The 21777-nt window shown below is 37.7% G+C and overlaps 2 protein-coding genes across 4 annotated transcripts in view; one reads left to right on the forward strand and one right to left on the reverse strand.

The window, feature by feature from the left end:
- LOC309381309 (receptor expression-enhancing protein 1-like) overlaps nt 1-14392 on the forward strand; it is a 56134-nt gene extending 41742 nt beyond the window's left edge. The window contains exons 7-9 of one of the 3 annotated variants that reach the window (XM_081932162.1): nt 3751-3786; nt 11124-11275; nt 12705-14392. In XM_081932162.1, coding sequence (XP_081788288.1) covers nt 3751-3786; nt 11124-11275; nt 12705-12782 — 266 coding nt within the window. In that variant the 3' untranslated portion in view covers nt 12783-14392. Of the gene's footprint in view, nt 1-3750; nt 3787-11100; nt 11276-12704 lie in introns of those variants that run through there. The other 2 variants (XM_081932163.1, XM_081932164.1) reach the window with 2 other exon arrangements.
- Nucleotides 14393-15685: 1293 nt separating this feature from the next.
- Nucleotides 15686-21574, reverse strand: MRPL35 (mitochondrial ribosomal protein L35). The gene is made up of 4 exons (XM_081932165.1): nt 21484-21574; nt 20209-20392; nt 18516-18660; nt 15686-18328 (listed from the first exon to the last, which is right to left on the reverse strand). The coding sequence occupies exons 1-4, from the start codon at nt 21515-21517 to the stop codon at nt 18140-18142; spliced, it is 552 nt and encodes a 183-aa protein (XP_081788291.1). The 5' UTR covers nt 21518-21574; the 3' UTR covers nt 15686-18139.
- Nucleotides 21575-21777: the final 203 nt, after the last annotated feature.

Here is a 21777-nt window from a genome sequence, read left to right on the forward strand (position 1 = left end):
TGGGGCATTTCCCTCCCCTAGGAAATGGTGGGCACCGGCTGCGTAGACAGTTAAATATTTTAGGAGAGGGCTTATTTTGGGGGAGGACTTGTTTTAGCATATGTGCTCAAAAGCCTAATTGGGCTTATTATCCAGAGAAGTCTTATTTTCGGGGAAACGTGGTATTTAAAAGTATCATAGTCATTTTCTGCTGATCAGGGCAGAATTGGATTAAAAGGTAAATAGCAATAGATCTGCCACTCCTTCTTTTTCCAGTTAGAGCAGGACTTCTTCTAATACCACTTCTGTAGCATCTGTCTGTATCACAGAGGGGCTGGGGTAGCAGAGAAAGGTCTGAAAAGAAAACAGTACTTTTAATTCTTAAAATGCTATTTGTTCTTGAGTTGACCAGGAGAATGCTGATTCTTTCTTAACAATTGAAACAGCAATTCTGCATGATCAACCAAATTAGGGATGAATTTTTGGTAGAAGGTAGCAAAGACCAAAAATGTTGCATATTTTTACATTATGGGTGTTTCTATGTTTTTGCCGGATCCATCTGTATCCCTTTACTTAAAATTACGTATTTGAAATAGTCATATTGAGGTAGGTCAAATGCATTTTTGTTTTTAACTTGGCAAATATTTTTCCTTATAGTTTTTGCAATATATTTCTGACATGATTGACATGCAAGGAAGGATCTTCAGAATAAACCAAAGTGTCACCTAAATAAACTGCAATGTATTTGTCTAAATCATCTGAAAATATTTCATTCATGATTAACATGTCTGACAGGCATCACTGTGTATTCAAATCTAATATATCTTGTATTGACTGCTGTACAAATATTCATGTCCATCTTTCATTCTGATTAGGCTCAAAACACTTCTAAATTTTAGTTTTGTAAAGAGGAGTACCTTTTACAGTTGGTCTATTACAGGGGTGGCGAACAAGTTCGACAAAAAGAGCCAAAATTTTAAACTGTGAGAGTCAGAGAGCCACACCACGCAGTGACCTGCCAAAACAGACAAACACTCACACAAAAGCATATAATTTTAACAATAATATATTAAACACATAATATAACATGCTCAGTCAGGTGTTTTTTGTTATAAATTTTTATAAACCCATTAGAGCTGCAACGGAAGGCAACGGAAATATTTTTAGACACAAAGCTTTTGACAAGTTAAAATTCACAGTAAATGGAATAATCTCTACAATCTTTTAATATGGAAAGTCAAAGGCAAGGATGGGCATTTTCTCTTTTATTATTTATAATTGGTTAGGACAGGGGTGTCCAAACTTGGCTGGGGAATTCTGGGAGTTGAAGTCCACAAGTCTTAAAGTTCCCAAGTTTGGACACCCCTGGGTTAGGAGGTCCTGGCGGGCCAGAACTGAAAAGCTAAACAAATATTTCAGCTAAAGATTCAGGTAGAAAGAGATACAAGATGAAATGCTATGCAAATGATATAGTAGTAACGATTATGCAAACACAAAGCTCCATAAGATACTAATGGCAGAATCCAAAGATTTTTGGCTACCTTTTAGAGATAAAAAATTAAATGAAAAGTAAGATAATAAGGCATTCAATTTCCAATGAAAAAAAACATGAAAAGGGGGATTGGGATATGAGAAAAATATAGTGAAATATCTAGAACTCTTATTTAATAGGATATAATAATAATACATTTGAAAACAATTATAACAAATTATTGAATGAAATGAACAATTCCTTGAAACTTAGATATTATCTAAGATAAATGTTTTATTCCAAATGGCACCAACTGGAAGCTGGGTGGTGGGGTGGGGGAGCAAGATTCAAAATCATACAAGACTCAAAAGAAAGATATAGAGGAGCAGCATTTCTTAATCTTAGACTGGATTACAAAGCAAATTGTCTTAATCTTATTTAAAGATAAAATTGAACAATCACCTCTGTGGTCCCTTCCAACCCTGTGATTCTATGGGTTTGGTATATCTACAAATGATTGGCAGATCACCAATCTTTTCCAACTTCCAGTATTTTAAGTTAAATGAAATGTTAAAAATTTAGAAAGATCTCTGCCATAGCCACCATTCTGATAATTGCTTGTCTTTTAACTTCAGTATAATGATTAATTCATTGCATTTGAATTAATCTATTTCCTTGGACACTTTGATCTCTAGTAACTAAGATATAAGTTTGTATTTTTTAAAATATAGAATACTTGATTCATGATGAGGTGCAATAGGTGACTGACAGTACTGCTACAACCTTCCTCTGACTACTTAGCATTTTATTCTGATTAGCAAAGTTCAAGTTCTAAGGGCTGGGTTTTTTGTATTTTTTTAAAAAAGTGGACTCCACAACCCAAAGTCTCCATTCCCCTAATTATTACCCATCTTCCACTTCATCTTAACTTAAGACTTCATCTTAACTTAATACGCGGCTCGCGGCCAAAATGAATGAGGCTTTTTGCCTCTTACCATTATTTAGTATACTGTGGCTCAGATCGCGCGCTAAACCCGGAAGTACGGTCGCCGCGACGACGCTTGCCTGCGCTCCACCAGCTCGGCTGGAAACGGAAGCCGAGCTGGTGGAGCGCAGGCAAGCGTCGTCGCATCGACCGTACTTCCGGGTTTAGCGCGCGATCCGAGCCACAGTATACTAAATAATGGTAAGAGGCAAAGAGCCTCATTTATTTTGGCCACGAGCCGCATGCGGCTCGCGAGCCGCGTGTTCGCCACCCCTGGTCTATTATATCGAAAATGCCTTTAAATGGATAATGATCTCTAACTGTCACTTTGTTCAGGTCATGAGCAGAATGCAGGGGGCTCCTTTCTTTTCCTCCAGTGTAGCTGCTGCATATATTGTTTCATCCTTGGTAAAAAAAAAGTTGGTGCCAATGCCGGTGAAATGGAAGGATGGATGAATGCTCACAATGAATGGTGTTGCTCATTTGCCCACTGCTTCCTTTAGCAAATTTACTTACGTGTATTCAGTTGGAAAGTTCAGCATTCTGCATGTGCTGTTGCAGCTTGAAATAAATACTACCCCAGCTATTGAGTTAATTATAAAATGACATTTTGAAAATTGGTCAACCATGCATCTACCTGCTGCTGATGTTGCAACAATGCTGCTGCAAGGTGTTTGGTAGATAGTGAAGTCCCCTGGGGATCAGCTATTCCAAAAACCCTGTCTTTAAAAGACATTATGAGACTTACAAGATTGATGTCAGCCTTACTAGGGAGTTGTAGTAGGAAACACAAAGTTACTAAAATCTTACGTACTCTCCTTCTATCCCCTTTACAGTCTCAAAATTAGGGAGAGTCTCTTCTGAACCTCTTGCCCATCTACATTTTTGCTGCATGCTAAATTGCCTGTTAACTGTTTTGTTGGTGGTATCTCATTGCCTTGTCTCTCAAAGTCATTCCCACATATCATTACATATATTTACAAACCAAAAGAGACAATAAAAAGCTAAAAGGGTGGGGGGAGACAACTTCTGCAATAGTCAATATCTGAATAAGTAGGAATCAACATCAGACAAACATCAAGCAGGAAACAATACCCTAATAAAAAAAATTACCAAGAACAAAACTATAGTCCCACTAAAATTAGCAGGGCAAATTACTGCATATAAATAGGAGAAAACCCCATATTCACTTGCACTGATGGTATAACCGTTGGAGAATGAAGTGTCTGCAAGTAAACAACAAAGCTCAGAAAGAACCAAGGACTCCACAAATGGGGGAAAAAAGCATTTTTAAATATGTGGCTCTTTTTTTCAGAATATACATGTTGTTCAGTTTGTCGAATTGTGCAAGGTGAGTATGGATTATTTTTATGCAGTCTGTATGTCTTTTATAAGCATTAATTCTTGCAGTTTATATCTGAATTATAATATTTTTAATGTTGTATCCTAATATTAACAATTCATTCTTAAATGGTTGTTGGTGTGATTTAGATAGCTACCTATGAGCTACACTACCAGTCTGCAATTCTGGCTGAGAAATGCTTTTTTTGCACAGAAGTTTTGAATAACGCTGTTAGGTTCTTTAGACATATAAAATTGAAATTTAGGATTTGCTTTGATGTGATTCTCACTGAATAAGAATAGGTAACTTTGGTTAATAAATGTAATCTCCGATAGCATGTTTTTCAAAGAAATCCTAAATCAAGATAATAATAATAATAATAAATTTGAATTTATTAGCCGCTCCCTTTCCAGGCAGGACTCGGGGCGGCGTACACTAGGACATATATAAACATACATATATACAAAGACATACATGCACGGAGGAGGTAATAGATTACAACATTTAGACAATTAAAACCATTAACATACCCCAATAATAAAAACCCAATATACAATAAAAATTTAAAATTTAAAAAAAGACAGTCAGGAGGAATATGAAAAATTACGGTTGAGCTAGGCCAGATAATTGAAAGAGGTGGGTCTTCAACTGTACACGGAAGGAGCGGAGATCGGAAATAATCCTGATGTCACGGGGGAGGTCATTCCACAGGGCTGGGCCCATCACAGAGAAGGCTCTGCTCCTGGGTGTCGCCCCCCGACACTGTTTGGCGGACGGCACCCGGAGAAGTCCCTCTCTGTGTGAGCGAATTGGTCGTAGGGATGTGTAGGGCAGGATGCGATCCTGCATGTAACTAGGTCCTGTGCCATGAAGCGCTTTAAAGATCATAATCAAAACCTTGAAACGCACTCGGTAGACCACAGGAAGCCAGTGCAGCTCGCGCAGGAGAGGTGTTACAGGGGAGTATCTAGTCCTCCCCATAATCACCCGCGCGGCCGCGTTCTGGACCAACTGTAGTCTCCGAGTGCATCTCAAGGGAAGCCCCATGTAGAGAGCATTGCAGTAGTCCAGGCGAGACGTCACTAGCGCATGGGTGACTGTGCGTAGGGCATCCCGGTCCAATAAGGGGCGCAATTGGCACATCAGGCGGACCTGATGGAACGCCCCCCTTGCCACGGCTGTTACATGGTCATCCATGGACAGCCGGGCATCTAGGAGGACGCCCAAATTGCGCACCTGTTCCATGGGGGCTAGTTGCACGCCCCCAATGGCCAGAGATGGAAGCACCTGGTTGAACCGGGGGGCCGGAAGCCACAGCCACTCCGTCTTGGAAGGGTTGAGTTTTAGTCGGTTGCCATCCATCCAGACCCGTACGGCCTCCAAACACCGGGACATCATTTCGACGGCCTCATTGGGGTGGTTCGGGGTGGAAATGTATAGCTGAGTATCATCAGCATACAGATGATATCCCACCCCAAAACCACGGATGATCTCGCCCAGCGGTTTCATGTATGTGTTGAACAGGAGAGGCGAGAGCACCGATCCCTGTGGCACTCCACATGTGAGTGACCTCCGGGTCGAACTCTGCTCCCCTGCCAACACACGTTGCGTCCGGTCAGAGAGGTAGGAGCCAAACCACCGTAAGACGGTGCCCCTGACTCCCAGCCCCTCTAGCCGGTGCAACAAGATACCATGGTCGATGGTATCGAACGCCGCCGAGAGATCTAATAGGACCAGGATAGAGGAACAACCCCTATCTCTGGCCCTCCAGAGATCATCAACCAATGCGACCAAGGCCGTCTCCGTGCTGTGCCCGGGTCGGAAGCCGGACTGGCGCGGGTCTAGATAATCATTTTCCTCCAGGTGACGTGGGAACTGCTGTACCACCACACTCTCTACAACCTTCGCTAAAAAAGGAAGGTTGGAGACAGGACGATAATTGACTAGGTCCGTTGGGTCCAGGGAAGGCTTCTTGAGCAGGGGCCTCACCACCGCCTCTTTCAAGGCAGCCGGTAGAGACCCCTCACCCAACGAGGCGTTCACTAGGCCCAGGAGCCAGTCGCGCGTAACCTCCAGGATGCCAGTACAAGCCAGGAGGGACACGGGTCCAATAAACATGTGGTGGGTCGCAGACGTCCACGCAACCTGTCCAAATCCTCGATGGCAACCGAGTCAAACTCCTCCCAAAGCGGTCCCTCAAGACTCGCCACGGGCGTCTCTACTGGACCACTGAAAGGGGCCCATCCCATCCGGATTTGAGCGACTTTGTCCTGTAGATATTTCCCAAACTCCTCTGCTCTGCCCTGTAAAGGGGCTTCCCGCGGTCTCTCAAACAAGAGGGAGCGAGTCACCCGAAACAGGGTGGCAGGGCGGTTATCTGCGGACGCAATAAGAGCGGCACAATGTTGACGTTTGGCCGCTCTTAATGCCACAAGGTACGTCCTCAAATAGGCTCGTGCCTGTGCTCGGTCAAATTCGGAACGGGAGGATCTCCAACGACTCTCTAGGCGTCTCTTGTGGCGTTTCATCACCCTTAGCTCCTCAGTAAACCAAGGGGCCAGGGTGGTTCGTCGCCGCAGGAGAGGCCGCAAAGGCGCCACCCGGTCTAGGGCCCCGGTAGTCGCACTATTCCATACGTCCACCAGGTCCTCTACTCGGGGGCGGGTCAGATCCACAGGAGGTGGCCCAAGCTCCGTCTGGAACCTATCTGGTTCCATCAGGCGCTTGGGGCGGAACCATCTAATGCCTTCCGGTTCCGCCTCCTCGCGGTGGGGGGTAGCACCAGGGAAGTCAAGCCGGAGAAGTGAGTGATCCGACCATGACAGGGGAATAATGGCTAAATCCCCTATTCCCAGATCACTCGTCCACTGGCCAGAGACAAAGACAAGGTCCAGCATGTGGCCTCCCTCGTGAGTAGGGCCCTGAATTAACTGGGTCAGGTCCATGGCTGTCATGGAAGCCATGAACTCCCGAACCCCCTCAGACGCTTCTCCCATCGACGGCAGATTAAAATCCCCCATCACTAACAGTTTGGGGGTCTCAAGATGACTTACTAGGCTGTCTCTTGATACCGATAGTCCTTGAGTTATGATCATAAGGGAGCCTGGCTATTACAGCCGCAACTTGCAATGCTTGTGAAATGGGTCCATCACATGTTCAACCCAGTTTTACAGTTTTTCTGTAAATGAATGTGGCAACCGTAAAGTTGAACTCACTGTTTGCTATGAGTGAGATTTTGCCAAAAGCAAGATATAAGCGACCCCACTTAGTATATCGGCTCAGACAATCTTGGCCAGCTGCTGCCATTGCTGAAACAGCATATTGAAGAACTTATATTAAGGAAATATCATTTTGGACAGGAATGAGGAAATCTTGACTAGCTAATAGGCTAAATTAGGACAGCCATTGGAACAAAAATAAGATTGTATGAATCCCTTTCTCAAGGCCTCTTTTTTATTTCCAGGGAGCTATCACTTTAATCAGTTGACTCCTTTTTTACCCTTTCCACTTGAAAATAATAGGGGGAATGATGTCAGCCCCAAACTGAATATGATGGAAATGAGATAAACAGTTCTGGACGCCACTGAAAACACTGATGAAGGAAGGGTATCTCCTTTTAATCGCTGGGCAAAACTGAATGTCCATAGTTACAGTTTGGCAGCATGTGCTTTTTAAAGCTGATATTCAAGATTAGAAGAATTACTTAGTGAAGAAAAAGATGAAACCTTCTGGTCATAAAATATTCGCATTGATATTGATATTTCATCATATGGCTAGCTCCCGTTTGGTCCCTTCTCCACATGCAGGCGGAAACAACAGGCAGGGGTCAATGCCAACTTGTGGTGTAGGGAGCTGCACCAATTCTAACAAATGAAACCTTGTTTCTATGTATGTGTGTGTATGTATGTGCGCACCGGTACATATATAACACATAGCACATGTAAAATTGCAAAATAATACACTTATTCTATTTTTATGCTGTATAATTCATTTGGAAATGATGCCTATTATGAAATGATTATGCTAGGTCTTTCCATGGAGTAGTCTGCTTTGCATGGGGTTCAAATTTCAGTTGCTTATATCTCTTCGTTTGCTTCTTTGAATGACTTTCCTTCAAGTTTGTGCCATGGATTTATTTTCCTTTGGAAAAAAAGGCTTGTGCTCTATATTTATTATCAGTAAAATAGGCAGGATGTATCATTTTAGTCCAGTATGGTAAGGGACATGCAATTGGGGAGGGGACTTTTAATGATCAAACTGCCAGAAGCTTTTTATTTGCTCTTTAATTCAGCTCGATTTGGGGTGGAGAAATTCAGCTCGATTTGGGGTGGTCAGGTTTTGTAAAAAGTGCAGTGAATTGTAAGTCTTTGTGAGACTTTTATCCTTAATCCCCTATGCAAACAACAGGTCCTATCATATAGGGAGATAGAGGGCCAAAAATGAGCTGTGGGGTTTAGGGGTAGAAATTGGGGATTTGCAACCTTCAAAAAGTTGTTGAATTATAGTCTCAGTATCTTGGATATTTCCAGTAAGATTTGGAGGGCCACAGATTCCTCATCCCTATTTTAAAGATAACTTGTATGCTGTAATCAACTAAAAAGGGGAAAATGTTAATTTGTAACAAATGTATTCCCTTTAATATTTGTACTGCATCTGTATTTTATACCTTTATATTTGTGAACTTTATTTTACAACATTGTGTGTAGGAAAGCAAACATGAATCTATTGATATCCTAAGGCTTCTTCTGCTTTAACATTTCAGCATCTGCTTGTGTTGCCTGATAAGGACAAATTCAACTATGTGTCTGTTTATATTTAATATCAGCAGAATACTTATGGTGGTTTTACAATTTAGAATTGCCAGCATACCTACACCCGTGAAAATATATATATATATATATTCGTAGATTTTCACGGGTGTAGGTATGCTGGTTTTGTTGTATTCGGGTCTTTTCCCGTGTAAGGTTGAGATTGTCTTTGCAACGTTTCGGCAGGATCACACCTGCCATCTTCAAGCTGTGGGCTTAAAATGGGAACGGAGCTGCCGTCTTTCTGTAAGTCTTGGTGGGAGGGGATGGGGTGGTGGCTTTGTTTCAGTAAGTGGAATGATTGGTTGTGTGGTTGTATCATGATTGGTAGATTGGTGCTGATTGGTGCAGGTTGTGTGTGCATTGTTGTTTTGTATTTTAACGGCTTGGGTGGTGGGTGGTGTTCGTTTGTTGGCTAGGGCTGGTTTCCAGATGTTTGGTAGGCGGGAGGTATCATCACGTTCGTTCATGCTGTGGGGGTGTTTCTCTATTTCGATGGCTTCCATGATTATTCTCTTGTGGAGGTGTTCTGTTTTGGAGATTAACCTCTGTTTTGGAGAGTTAATCTCCAAAACAGAACACCTCCACAAGAGAATAATCATGGAAGCCATCGAAATAGAGAAACACCCCCACAGCATGAACAAACGTGATGATACCTCCCGCCTACCAAACATCTGGAAACCAGCCCTAGCCAACAAACGAACACCACCCACCACCCAAGCCGTTAAAATACAAAACAACAATGCACACAAAACCTGCACCAATCAGCACCAATCTACCAATCATGATACAACCACACAACCAATCATTCCACTTACTGAAACAAAGCCACCACCCCATCCCCTCCCACCAAGACTTACAGAAAGACGGCAGCTCCGTTCCCATTTTAAGCCCACAGCTTGAAGATGGCAGGTGTGATCCTGCCGAAACGTTGCAAAGACAATCTCAACCTTACACGGGAAAAGACCCAAATACAACAAAACCAGCATATATATATATATATATATATATATATATATATATATATATATATATATATATATATATATATATATATATATATATATATATATATATATATATATATATATATATATATATATATACATATATATAATGTTTATAAATAAAGTTATTTGGTATAATTATTACATTATATACTTTCTATAACTAAATCAATAAATTGAATAATGTTTAAATATTTAATACTATTAAAACATTGTTATACTCAAAAACCTTTCTGAGCCAAGGAATATGGCTACATATGCTAGCAAATGCTTTCTTCTTGCTCATTATTTTTATTGTTTTTCTTTCCTTCCCTATATACCTATTTTGGAACTCTGATGTAAGTGCTACTGATTGCACGAGTAACTTCCAAACAGGAATGCATAAGAATGCATTATATAACTAAGAAATGCTTACTTTTAACTTGTAATATATAGTATGCATACATATATACAATTATTGAGTGTGGTATAAATAATCTTTGTTGTCTTTGTTTGATTAGCAGTAGAATGACTATAGATACACATCTTTAGTTTTTCTTCCAATTAGGATGTCTATAATGCTGTTTCTATAAGGCATGCATTAAAACATTGACAAAATCTAATACGTACTATTGACTAACTGAGATGTGCCAAATCTGCCAAGATGTATTGTACTTTAATTAACTAACAAAACATGAGACTTTTATTGGGCTTGCTTTACATAGTTATAAAGAAAGAAAAGTTCTTTATAATGCTTTGTAAGTTGTTCATATTTTTTATAACTTTGTTTTATCATGTTTATCATATGTTGCAAGAAAAACAACATTTAATTAGTAGAGAGGAGGACATTATGTGTTCCAGTGTGTTCTTGGGGAAGTGTACAAATAGTGAGGGAAGAGTGATGACTCCTCTGGTGTGCAGGCTTCTCCAGCCTTGTGGCTTCAACAAACATAGTTGAGACAGAATGGTAGGGGCTCAAAAAGGGAGGGAGGGAGGCAAGGAAGGAAGATGCTGCTACAAATTGTCTGGAAATGGTTCAGTGTGCTGCAGCCATTTTTTAAAAAAAAACGTTCACACTTTTCCAGAAAAGAAAAGATAGCCTGGACGGAGGGCTAGAGAGGATAGAAGGGAACATTCTCATCAACTTGCTTTCTATTAAATTGATATTTTGTTGTTGGCCATGCTTATTGTGGCAGTTATCATCATGATATTTGATTTTCAAGTATGCTAACATTTGTGGCAACAAGTGGCAAAAAAAGTTGGGAATTCCTGCCATTCAATAAGTGAACAATTTTTCCTGGAGATTATGTGAGGGAGTTAAACACAAAACCTAGGAAAGCTAAACCCTTTTAACAACTAAACCAACTAACCACTAAACAGCAGACAGCTTAAATGATTGATAAATCACATTATGTAATTTGACTCCATATTATCTCTGGAGAAAGCATGGCGTGGACAATGGCTGCTGAAAGTCAGTTTGCTGACCACCTTCTGTGACCTTCCATGTCGTGTTTCTCTTCATTATTTAGATGTTAAATGGATGCTATATAAGTGGTTCAACTAGATGGTGAGGCAAAGAATGAAAAGCCACTTGAAGCAAACTCTAAACCAACTGACATTGTGTTGTCAGAGAATGAAGAGAATGGCTCATTGGATAGCACATCCAAGCCTAAAAGTTCCCCCCCAAAGGACCCAATCATTGAGGTACTCCCACATTGGAAAGAGGCTTTAAAGCCACACTTGCTTGTAATAATATGTTCTTTTTGTAGGACTTCTGTGATTTGTTTCTTAGTTTTGGATAGTGGCAGACAATTCTCTCCACAGCTGGAATGTCTGCCTTTGGTTATGAAAGTAGCAAGTCCTCATGGTTAAATAGGGAAGAGAAAGGCTTAGAAAATAGGTGTATTTATATATGTATTATTTATGAAACCTGTATGATTAAAAAACCATCATTATAAAACAGAAAATATTTAATCTAGCCCATTGAATCATGTGAATTATTAATACTGTTTAAAATTAAAATGAGCAATACTATTCAGACATTATGACAGTCCTGCACTTGTCAGCTTGTTTTCTTACATACCATCTTTTTAACTCTGACAACCAAATCTCTTTTAATACCTTAAACTGTAGGCTAGCGTTAGAATAAAATATGTTAAACATTAGAAAGCAGTGATGGCTATTTTTTTTTCTCTTTAATGGGCTGTAATCAGCCTGACATATTGAGTGAAACATAATAGGCTTCTGAGTCACAGAGGAATGTAGTTATGGAGAGAGAAGATTCTGTAATAGAGTTGTGGAGATCTAAAGATATGTTCCACAGCTTTGACTGTACCAGAACCATAGCAACAGGCATATTCATTATGTGACTTACAATTGACTGTGTCCTCTAGCAGAGCAGATGTAGGAATGTTGATTCAGGTTGTTAAGAACTTTTGGGCAGAGGCAAAATCCAGTTTGGTACTAAAGCATACTGCATTATTTCCACTGAAATGTTTCGTTGTGTAGCTATAAACTGCCAGCCTATTAAGTTTGAACTGTGTGTTTCGTCCCAAACTGTTTTAAGCCATCACTGAAAACCTAAATTGGCACTACGGTGAGAATATTGTGGAATAGTAGATAAGGAACTAACATAATCCTGGGGAGACCAGGTTCAAATCAGCCATGGGCACTAATGGAGTAAGTTTGGGCCAGTCACCTATCCTCAACTTAAAATTATATTTGAGTTTGCTATGTGGGAATAAAGGGTTGTGTTCTGGAGAACTCCTGGAGAAAAGGCAGGATAAAAAATGCATATCAACAAATACATGGTAAATTAAAACAATGCAACATTATGTGAACATAACATCTTTAATTAGTTTTTGCCAACTACGCAGGATTGTAATTTCCAATGTCCATATTTGTTAGAATAATAAATTGCCTGGAATGATTTATAGACCTTAAAATCCTATTGTATTGTATCAAAGCAATGGATTATGTTTGTACCAAGAGTAACATTTGCTCAGCCTATTTTCCTGAAAATCCAGGTTGCTTTTTAGAGATGATTATTCATACTTGCTAAATACTTACATTAAGTTGCTTTGTTAAAATTATATGCATGGAATTATCATTTTTCGTGTTATGCTTTTTGCAGGCACCGCCTAGGAGCCTTAGACCTCGTTTCAGGAAAAAAAGTACCTCATCTTCTACCACTGAAACCACGAGTGTGTGATGAACCATCCAGCACCAAGATCCACAGAATGCCTCTCTTCTGCCTTAAAAGATCTACAGTACACTATTGTATGTGAGGGGGGAGGGGACAGTGGTGAGAGGGATGTTTGTGATATTGTAGCATTTTAGAAATGAACTTTCTTGCTCTCCTTTTCCTATGCTGCCACTTGTGTTGGGTTATACTGTAGTTTTTACTGCAGAAGCAATGTTTCTTGCTCCCCCTTCTATTTCTTTGCAGAGTAGTGTCCCCTCTCCCCAGTTAGTGATGGGGTTCAGTATTTGTAACCATTAAGTTACATGATTTTAGCTCTGTTAATGAACTTAGAAAATGAATTTTTATCTGTTTCAAAATTATATTTATTTTGGGGCTTAATAATAAGTATAATGTGGACCAATAGGGGCCACAGATTTTTCAGACTGTGAATGATGTACTAAGATTAATTGTTTTGACTGTACAGTACAAGTAGTGAAAATGTAAAAACAAATCTAAATGTTATTATTTTTTTGTGCATTCATTTATGGGGCTAGTTACTGTTTATTCTGTCACTAAATCTGTATAAAAGCAGACACACTGGAGTCTTAGAAATGTAGAGATGAGAAACATTTATAGGACTATACCACTGATGAATCTTTGGTTTGATGCCAAAACTTTCTTAAGACTGATGTCGTTACTAACTATGAAATCAGGTAGACATTGCATTCACACTAATAGAGCTGGAATTGTGCTATTAAGAAATTCATTGCATAAAAACACATTGGTACAGTATTATCTAACATGTTGACCATTTTAATGGGCAATTGTGTGACATGCCTGAGGCATGTTTACAGTTGCAGTAATGAATGCTAAGGCGCAAATCATAATTAGTTTTAGGTGCAAATCAGTTCTCTACCCATATTATTTTAGTCTTGTCATTCTCCCAGCTGACACATTAGCATTTAATTTAGAGAAGTTCACAGATTTCAGCAGTGATATAGCTTCTGGTATAGATTACAAGTCTGTAGTTAGATGGTACATTTGTAATTATAGAAAAGTTTGAAACAAGGAAAGCATACTCGGATTGATGTATTTTAGCTTTGGATTGATGTCTCCTATATGTGTAAAGCATGAAATCTTGAAGATGATACTATAAACATTTGTGTTTGCCTTTGTAGCTATCTCATTAAAAACAAAAGTACTGTAGAACATAAACATATTGACACTGAAGATAAATAGATTGTGTCTGACAGCACTAATCTAATCTCTTTCAGGCGAGATTCTGAAATGACTGTATTTTACTCTCCATGTCAACCTTACTGTATAAAGTGGATATCTGAAGTAAATATATAGGATTTTTCCTAGCATGCTTCAGTATTAGGTTGAAACTTCCTATCGCTTTTAAAATGCAAAAAAAAAAAAAAAAAAATCCCATTGTTATAGTACTATATGAAAATATTTAAAAAAAATTATCTCCCATTTAAACCAAATCTGGATCTGTTGCCATTTCAATCAGTAAATCAAGAACTTAAATGGCAATATTAAGAAATATTAAGTCATAGGACAGGTATCTCAAAATGTTTGATGTGTCAGTTTGCATAATTGTTAAGATTCTATAGGTATATTTTGTCTGTCTCTCTCATATACAGTCAGGTCCAGAAATATTGGGATGTTAGAATTGTGTCGATGTCCCAATATTTCTGGACCTGACTGTATACCAGAGATGGGTTTCTGCTGGTTCGCCCTGGATCAGGCGAACTGGTAGTGGCGGTAGTGGGAGTAAATAAATTGAAACCCACCACTGATATATCCCTACTTCATTATTGTATGAAACAATAGCAGACATAAGAGTTTTGCCATTGTGTTATATGTAATTGATTTTTTAAAAGAAAAAGTTGATAAATGTATGTTCATTTATGCGAAAAAGATGTTTCTTCTCAAATTCTATGACACTTTATTTTAATTAAAGCTAATCAATGTCTTTTTGATCAGCTGTTTATTAAAAATATGACTGCTCTGGACTTTGTTTTGTAAATAGTGAAATTGTTGAAATTGCCTTATCTCTCATATGAATTCATTGCAAAATTAATTGTATCTAGCAAATGTACTAATTGCAGCTGAACTGTATGCCTCTATATAGCTCAATAAGAATCATGAATGGCTACATAATACATTCTACTGAATTTTTAATCTGCAATATTGTTGAAAACAAACTGGTCCTGGCTGCTATAATAAATTGTTAGATATACATAGCAAAACCCATTAATTTTTGGGATTTGAAAATTCAAGGAACATAATTTCTACCAAAATACTGGGACTATTATATTTTCACAATTCCATATAATGATGTGCTTTACTGTTCACATTTAATGAATAGTTATTTCAATTTTCCAGTATTTTTTGGATCAATATCAAAAGTGAAATGTGAATCCAAGACAACTCCAATTTCCACACTTTTCAGTCCGAAATGACTGAATTGAACTGCAGATGTGGAGGCATCATTGGATTGTATCAGGAATATCTGATGTATTCCATCAGCAACGCGTTCCTGCTATAGCAGTTTTAGTATTATAAAATGAACTGAAACTAAGAGAAGATTGCAATACATAAAGGAAAAAGGTTTCCTTGCCCTGGGTCTAGGGACCTACATGGCCATCGCCCTACTGCTTTTTAAATATCAGTTTAAGTAGAACACCTTTGCCTTCATGCCAAACTGTATTTCCAGTTTTCAATCTAGCCACCATCCTAGAATTGCACAGTAATCCCCATCCAAGTACTAACTAGAGCCGACTCTCTTTTTTAGCTGCATAATAGCTAAGGTTGCTGCCTGCCGTCACCCTTTGTAAATGCAAACGTAGCACAGTATTACAATACCTCACATTTACCAAATATCCAATCCAGATTCTTTTCATGAAGAAATAAGTACATGGTTTAAATCCATAATCTGTAATTAGTTTATTATTATAGTCATAGACCATAAAATAAGTATCTCAGTATCAACTAAATATGATATATAGAATATTTGGATTTACCCTTTTTGAAGCAGTTGTTTATTTCTGTCATAGCCAGTATGTTGAATCTGGCTATGCTAGATGACATATTTGCCTCCTGATTAATTAATAGGTTGATCTTCAATCTATCATCTTCAATCTTGGCTAAATATTATCATAATTTGGAAATTACACACACCCTTCCAACTGCCTGGAGTGTATCATGAACCCAAAATAGCTGATTGAATAGCACTATATTCTAGACACATATTTGTAAATTAGCTGTATTATTGCTTTGATCAAAAACACTTTTAGTCAACCTAGTATATGATTACCTCTTTTCGTACAGAAAAGCCTTAAGATAGCTGCTCACTCCTTTTTACCTTCTTTTAAAAACTGAATTTGGGCCTTGAAGTGCCTGTCAATAACTGTTCGGAAATATTGAAAAGACTGAACCTGTTCTATAACATTCCCATTAATTTGCCATGAATATTTATATTTAGATCTCTTTGAACAGATCATCAAGTTTTGGTTTTTTGATAATTAATAATCAGACCAGTATCTGTTGCTTAGGCCCTAAAGTTGGTATATTTGTCTTAGTCTTTGAACTTTCACTCTTGAGACACAAGAAGCAATGTTCAGTGAGAGCATGTTTTTTTGCCTATTAAATGCATTGACATCACTGATATATTGTCATCTCCAATTAGAAGATTGAGATGCTCAAAAGGCTACCAAAGAACTTGAATTGCTGTTGCCAATTAGGAAAACTTAAAAGGGGGCAAATGGAGAAATAGTTTTTGCCTGCTCAAAGGCAATTTCTTATGCAATTAGTGGTTAAGGCATCATGCTAGAAACCGAGAGACTGTGAGTTCTAATCTGACTGATATGAAAGCCAGCTAGGTGACTAGACCAGTCACTCTTTACTCAGCCCAATCCACCTCATAGGTTTGTTGTTATGGAGAAAATAGGAGGAAGGAGCATTAGGTAGGTTAGCCACCTTGAGTTACTTATAAAAATAATAAAAGTGGGACATAAATATAAATGATAAGCAGAAAAACTGCTCCATATTAAAACAAAATCTGCAAACAAAAATTAAACAGAATGTATACCTTGTTTCCCTGAAAATAAGCCCTCCCCAGATAATAAGCTTAATTGGGCTTTTGAGCGCATGCGCTAAAATAAGCCCTCCCCTGAAAATATTGCAACACAGCAGCAGCTATGAGGTGACCACACTCATCGCCCTCATGCACCTTAAAAATAATAAGACCTACCCGAAAATAAGGCCAAGCATTTATTTTGGGGGACAAAAGAAAATAAGACCCTGTCTTATTTTCGGGGAAACACGGTATGGAAAGAGGAAATAAAATTCTTATTAAATAAGATATTTAGAAAAACAAAACAAATCCTGAATACAATATTGGATGGTCCCTAGCCAAGTGTATATGGTCTACTACTTTCAAGCTGTGCTCTGCAAGATAAATGTATTAAATGTACAAAAGTGTACATGTGCTAAATGTTTCATAAGTAATTTTTCTTTTTTGCACTAACATTTTATATTTGGTACATATCTGTATTTGGAAAGTTACTTTAATGTCTAACATCTGAGATTAATCTGGATAATTAAGGTGTTTTTCCCCTTTTGAGTCATAGCAAATTGCATAGCACACTAAAGAATACACTGTGTGATCAGACACTACAACAGTATTCCAAAGGTCAATGTTTTGCTATGCTTGGTAAACACTGAAATAAAGTCTTAAACTTTTTTTTCTGAAAGAAATGGCTGTTCTGTTCAATATTATTTTATTTATTTATTTGTTGAATTTATATTGCTGCCTATTTGACCATGGTGACTCAAGGTGGCTTACAGAATAAAAAACACATTTAAAACAATAAAAACTAAATAAAAATTATGCTTAATTGTATGGTTTTGTAGTGCTCTTTTTCTTTTAATGTTCTATCTCCTCAATATTTTCTATGATGTCATTGAAAGGCTTCTTAAGAATTCTCAGAGATACTAAAGAATACTCAGAGAATCAGAGTGGCATTCTGATTAGTTTCAAATCAGGACCATAGAAAGTTAAATTCAAGTTTCTCTTCAATTTGAACTTCAGTTGGTGACCTTCTATCAATTATTCTGTCACTCAAAACTAAGCCCTATTTTTGGAGATAATTATTGTATATATTTCTGAGCTCTAAATATTTAATAATTGAGAAAATAGTGAACTTAGCGTGATGCTTGAGACATGGTAAATCATATAAACTATATCAATCAGTTTGTGCAAATAAAACACACCAATAAATATTTAATCTGTTATTGTACATAAGTAATTTAATAGAAGCTTCCTACATGATTGCTAAAAAAGTAGGATAAAATGATTAATTGTAGTTGACAATTCACAAGTGAAAGTTTGTACGATCATGATATTTCTGATAGGGATCATTGGCGTACCATGTTCTTCTTTTCCAGAAGGAAGTAGTCATTTTATCAAGCATCTTACTTTGTGTTTTGTTGCAGAATACATGTTCCCGCAAGCGTTTCATCCGGTTAGCCTTTTTTTTCCACACTTTTTTCTTGTAGCCAGCCTATCAATCAAAGAACAAAAGATTTAAATCTCAAAAAACAGAAGCCTATATGTAAAAACACAAATTGTTGAGACCTCTATAAAGAGAGGCATATTCTTCATATTGATTGTTTTATATTTCTTTATAAACAGAGTAAAGGTGACTCATGCACATTAAAAAATCCCGTATTTGAAGAAAACATTCTTACCCTTCTTCTTAGCCAGAGGCCACAGTGCAATCGGAGAAATCTCTTAATCACTGGTTTCACAGTTTTTCTTTTTCCTTTTCGCAAGCTGAAACTGATGACTGTCCTTACTTGCTGATGAAGGATATTCTGAAGCAGAGGTGCCACTCTAATATTTATATCAAATCAGGAAAATATAAAACCAATTCACTATTTATATAATATAAAATTAATTCCTGCCCGAGTAACACAGAAAATGTACATCAGCTATTCCACCGGCTATTCAAAACATTTCCTTCTGTTCTCAAATGTCTTTATAAAATTGTTTTTGTCATACAGATGATACTGAAAAACAATCTAGTTTATAGTTGACAAAGCATACAATTGAATTCCTGAAAAAAACAATCCCTCAACATTTGCATGTCATAATTATTTTTGCTTTTACCAATTCTTACAGTAATTCTTCATAATGGAATCATATTTATGATCGAACCTAACTTCATACCTCAAATTCTTTTTGCAATACTTCCTGACAAATGGAGTCAATACCACTTAGAAATAGAACTTTCAGGTAGGCCTTCCATCACTATAATGGGCTACTACTATGCCTAGAGATTGTTTTGCTCTATAGCAGGGTTGTGAAACTCGTGGCATCATGGCGGTGTCACATGACATATCAGGACTTACCACCCCCTTCACCAAACCGGGCAGGGCTGGGTTCAGCATGTGACGCAGGGCCCGTGGGCTGCGAGTTTGAAACTCCTGCTCTATCGGGATATTTATTTTAACCATCTAAGTAGAGTTCTTGATATTTTGCCAAATAAAACTATTTTCAATCCTTAAATACAGTATGGAGCAAATCGATAATGGAATATATAATAGAACAGTGTCCCCAATCTTTTTGGCACTAGGGACCGATTTCAGGGAAGACAATTTTTCCATCGACACGTGTGTGTGTGGGGGGGGGGAGTGTTTGTTTTTTCTCACTTGTCTCCAGCTCACCTCCAGCTATGCAACCTAGTTCTTAACAGGCCAAGGACCAGTTCATGGCCTGAGAGCTGCAGAGTCCTGCCATAGAATATTGGGGTGGGCTTTTTGTTTTTGTGATCAAGAATTGCTTCATTAAATAAAGAATGTATTGATTCAAACATTGTACTAACCATATTTTATGTAATTGTGGTTTATGGAATAAGCCACAATTGGCTGGATTTGCTTAACATACAAACTAAAACCAAACAAAAGACATTATGAGTAGCCATTATTAAATCTATTCATTTGAAATTAAAACAGACATTTTGTAGCTAAACCATAAATAAATCATTATCTCCTGATAAAAATATTTTACCAACCGGACTGTGAAAATAGTGAAAAGAAAAAGATGGTAGAATATGTAATACTGCATTACTACATACTGACATTACAAAACACTGTCTGCCTTAAGATCAGCAGGTCTCCACCCTCTTAGCTTTCCAGAAATCTGGCACTGGGATTCAAATGTTAAACCCTAGAGGACTCTGCAGTTGGATGGAAGTGCTACATTTTTCCTTTTTGCTTGTTGGATTATTTTATCACTGTGTTTTTATTATTGCTATTAGTTGTCCAGAGTTGTGTTTCATAAGATGAGAAACCTTATACACTTTTAAAATAAAGACATAATCATAAAGGAAGAAACTAAATCCATATTTATGAAATTTCAACTCTGTTAAACAACACTTACCTGTTTGTTATAGAAAAGGAAAGTCCAGATGCAGTACTGCCTAAAGATAAAAAAGGTTTTTTGATAGAACTTGTGGATATCTGGCTCTGAGAAATATGAAATGAAGACAGTCGATAAATTGGAGTTACAGTGCATGAGCCACTGTAGACTGAAGGGACCAAAGAGCAAAAAGATCGTAAAACTCCTACAAAAACAAAACAAAACATGAAAACAGAACATGAGCAACATGGTAAAAGAACTGAGCACAAGTTGCAGAAACTTCTTCCTGATTATCATTCATAACTATTGTCCATTTAGGAATTTTGAGGTGATATGAAGAAATTATTCTATTTTGATTAAGAATCAGAATGGGATTCAGAAGCCAAAAAAATTTATGACAGTGAAGCAGATTTGAAGAAAGAGTGGATTGTCAAGAGACAGCAGTTAGATATATATATAGTAATGATACTGCACATTCTATCTTCAGGACAGGATTTATTTTTGTTTTTTATTTTTAAAAAAACAAGATTAGTAGGGGAAATGGTTATTTCCTGTTTAAACAGCCAAATTAAGCAATTAGCCATTTCAGTATTTAAGGCTAGTAAAGCCATGCATGAAAGAAAAAAAAATCCTACAGTATTATCAAGCTGGTTCACATCATAATTCAAAATATAGTTTTGACTTTAGAATAAATACTAATTGGAACTACCCAATAACACTAAGCCAAACTCTTGGGCTGTTTAACAGCAATATTTTATTCTATAGCTTTCTTTAGCTATACTCTGTGATTTCACGTTATATTAAGCAATGATTTTCTTAATTTTGACTGGGTTCAACTGCCATAAATGAAAGCAAACAAATCAAATTATATCCTAGAACATTGTGTGAAGCCAATGTGAATTTATACTTCATTTTGATAAATTTCCTTCTTTATACATACTTTGGCATATTAATTGTTAGGAGTAGACTAGATACGAAGACTTGGATTTCCTCTCTCTCCCCTCCCTTCATTTTCAATAATTTCATTTCCCCATATTTCCCTTGCACGTTTTACTCCTAAGTAATAAATCTAATAAGTAATGCATTATGTTTCAAGATTGTGTCATAGTTCTCCACCCCTGTACAGTATCCCAGGTAGTATCGTCCCTGCATACAAATATAGTTACACAGATTTAGAGGCATCTATAATGAGCTCAAAGATTTCGCAGCAGTAAACTATCTCTTTTGGTTCCTCTACTCGTCCTGAACCATCAGACCCAAGAAATTTCCGTTTGGATTCTCCTGTCGTCCACTGACCTGAAAATCGCCGCACCGCAGCAAACGCAGCCATCTTCCTTCCCTGCACTCTCTGCCTCACTACGGCAACTGTAGGGAGTCAATACTAAGCAAAAGCGAAAATGAATTTACGCAACATTCTGCAGCTTTTCATTCATTGCTTGTAAAAAAAATCAGCAGCGTGTTTTTGTCACATTACATTGTAAAATAATACCAAATGTAATAACGTGTATAAAGTGTAAGCTACTGAGGACTAAAGACTCATGATTGTAAGACTTGCTGCCTTTTGAGGTAGCTCAAGATTTTCTTTAGCGT

This window comes from Natrix helvetica (genome assembly GCF_964273705.1).
Source record: "Natrix helvetica genome assembly, chromosome: Z".
Classification (NCBI taxonomy): Eukaryota; Metazoa; Chordata; class Lepidosauria; order Squamata; family Natricidae; genus Natrix; species Natrix helvetica.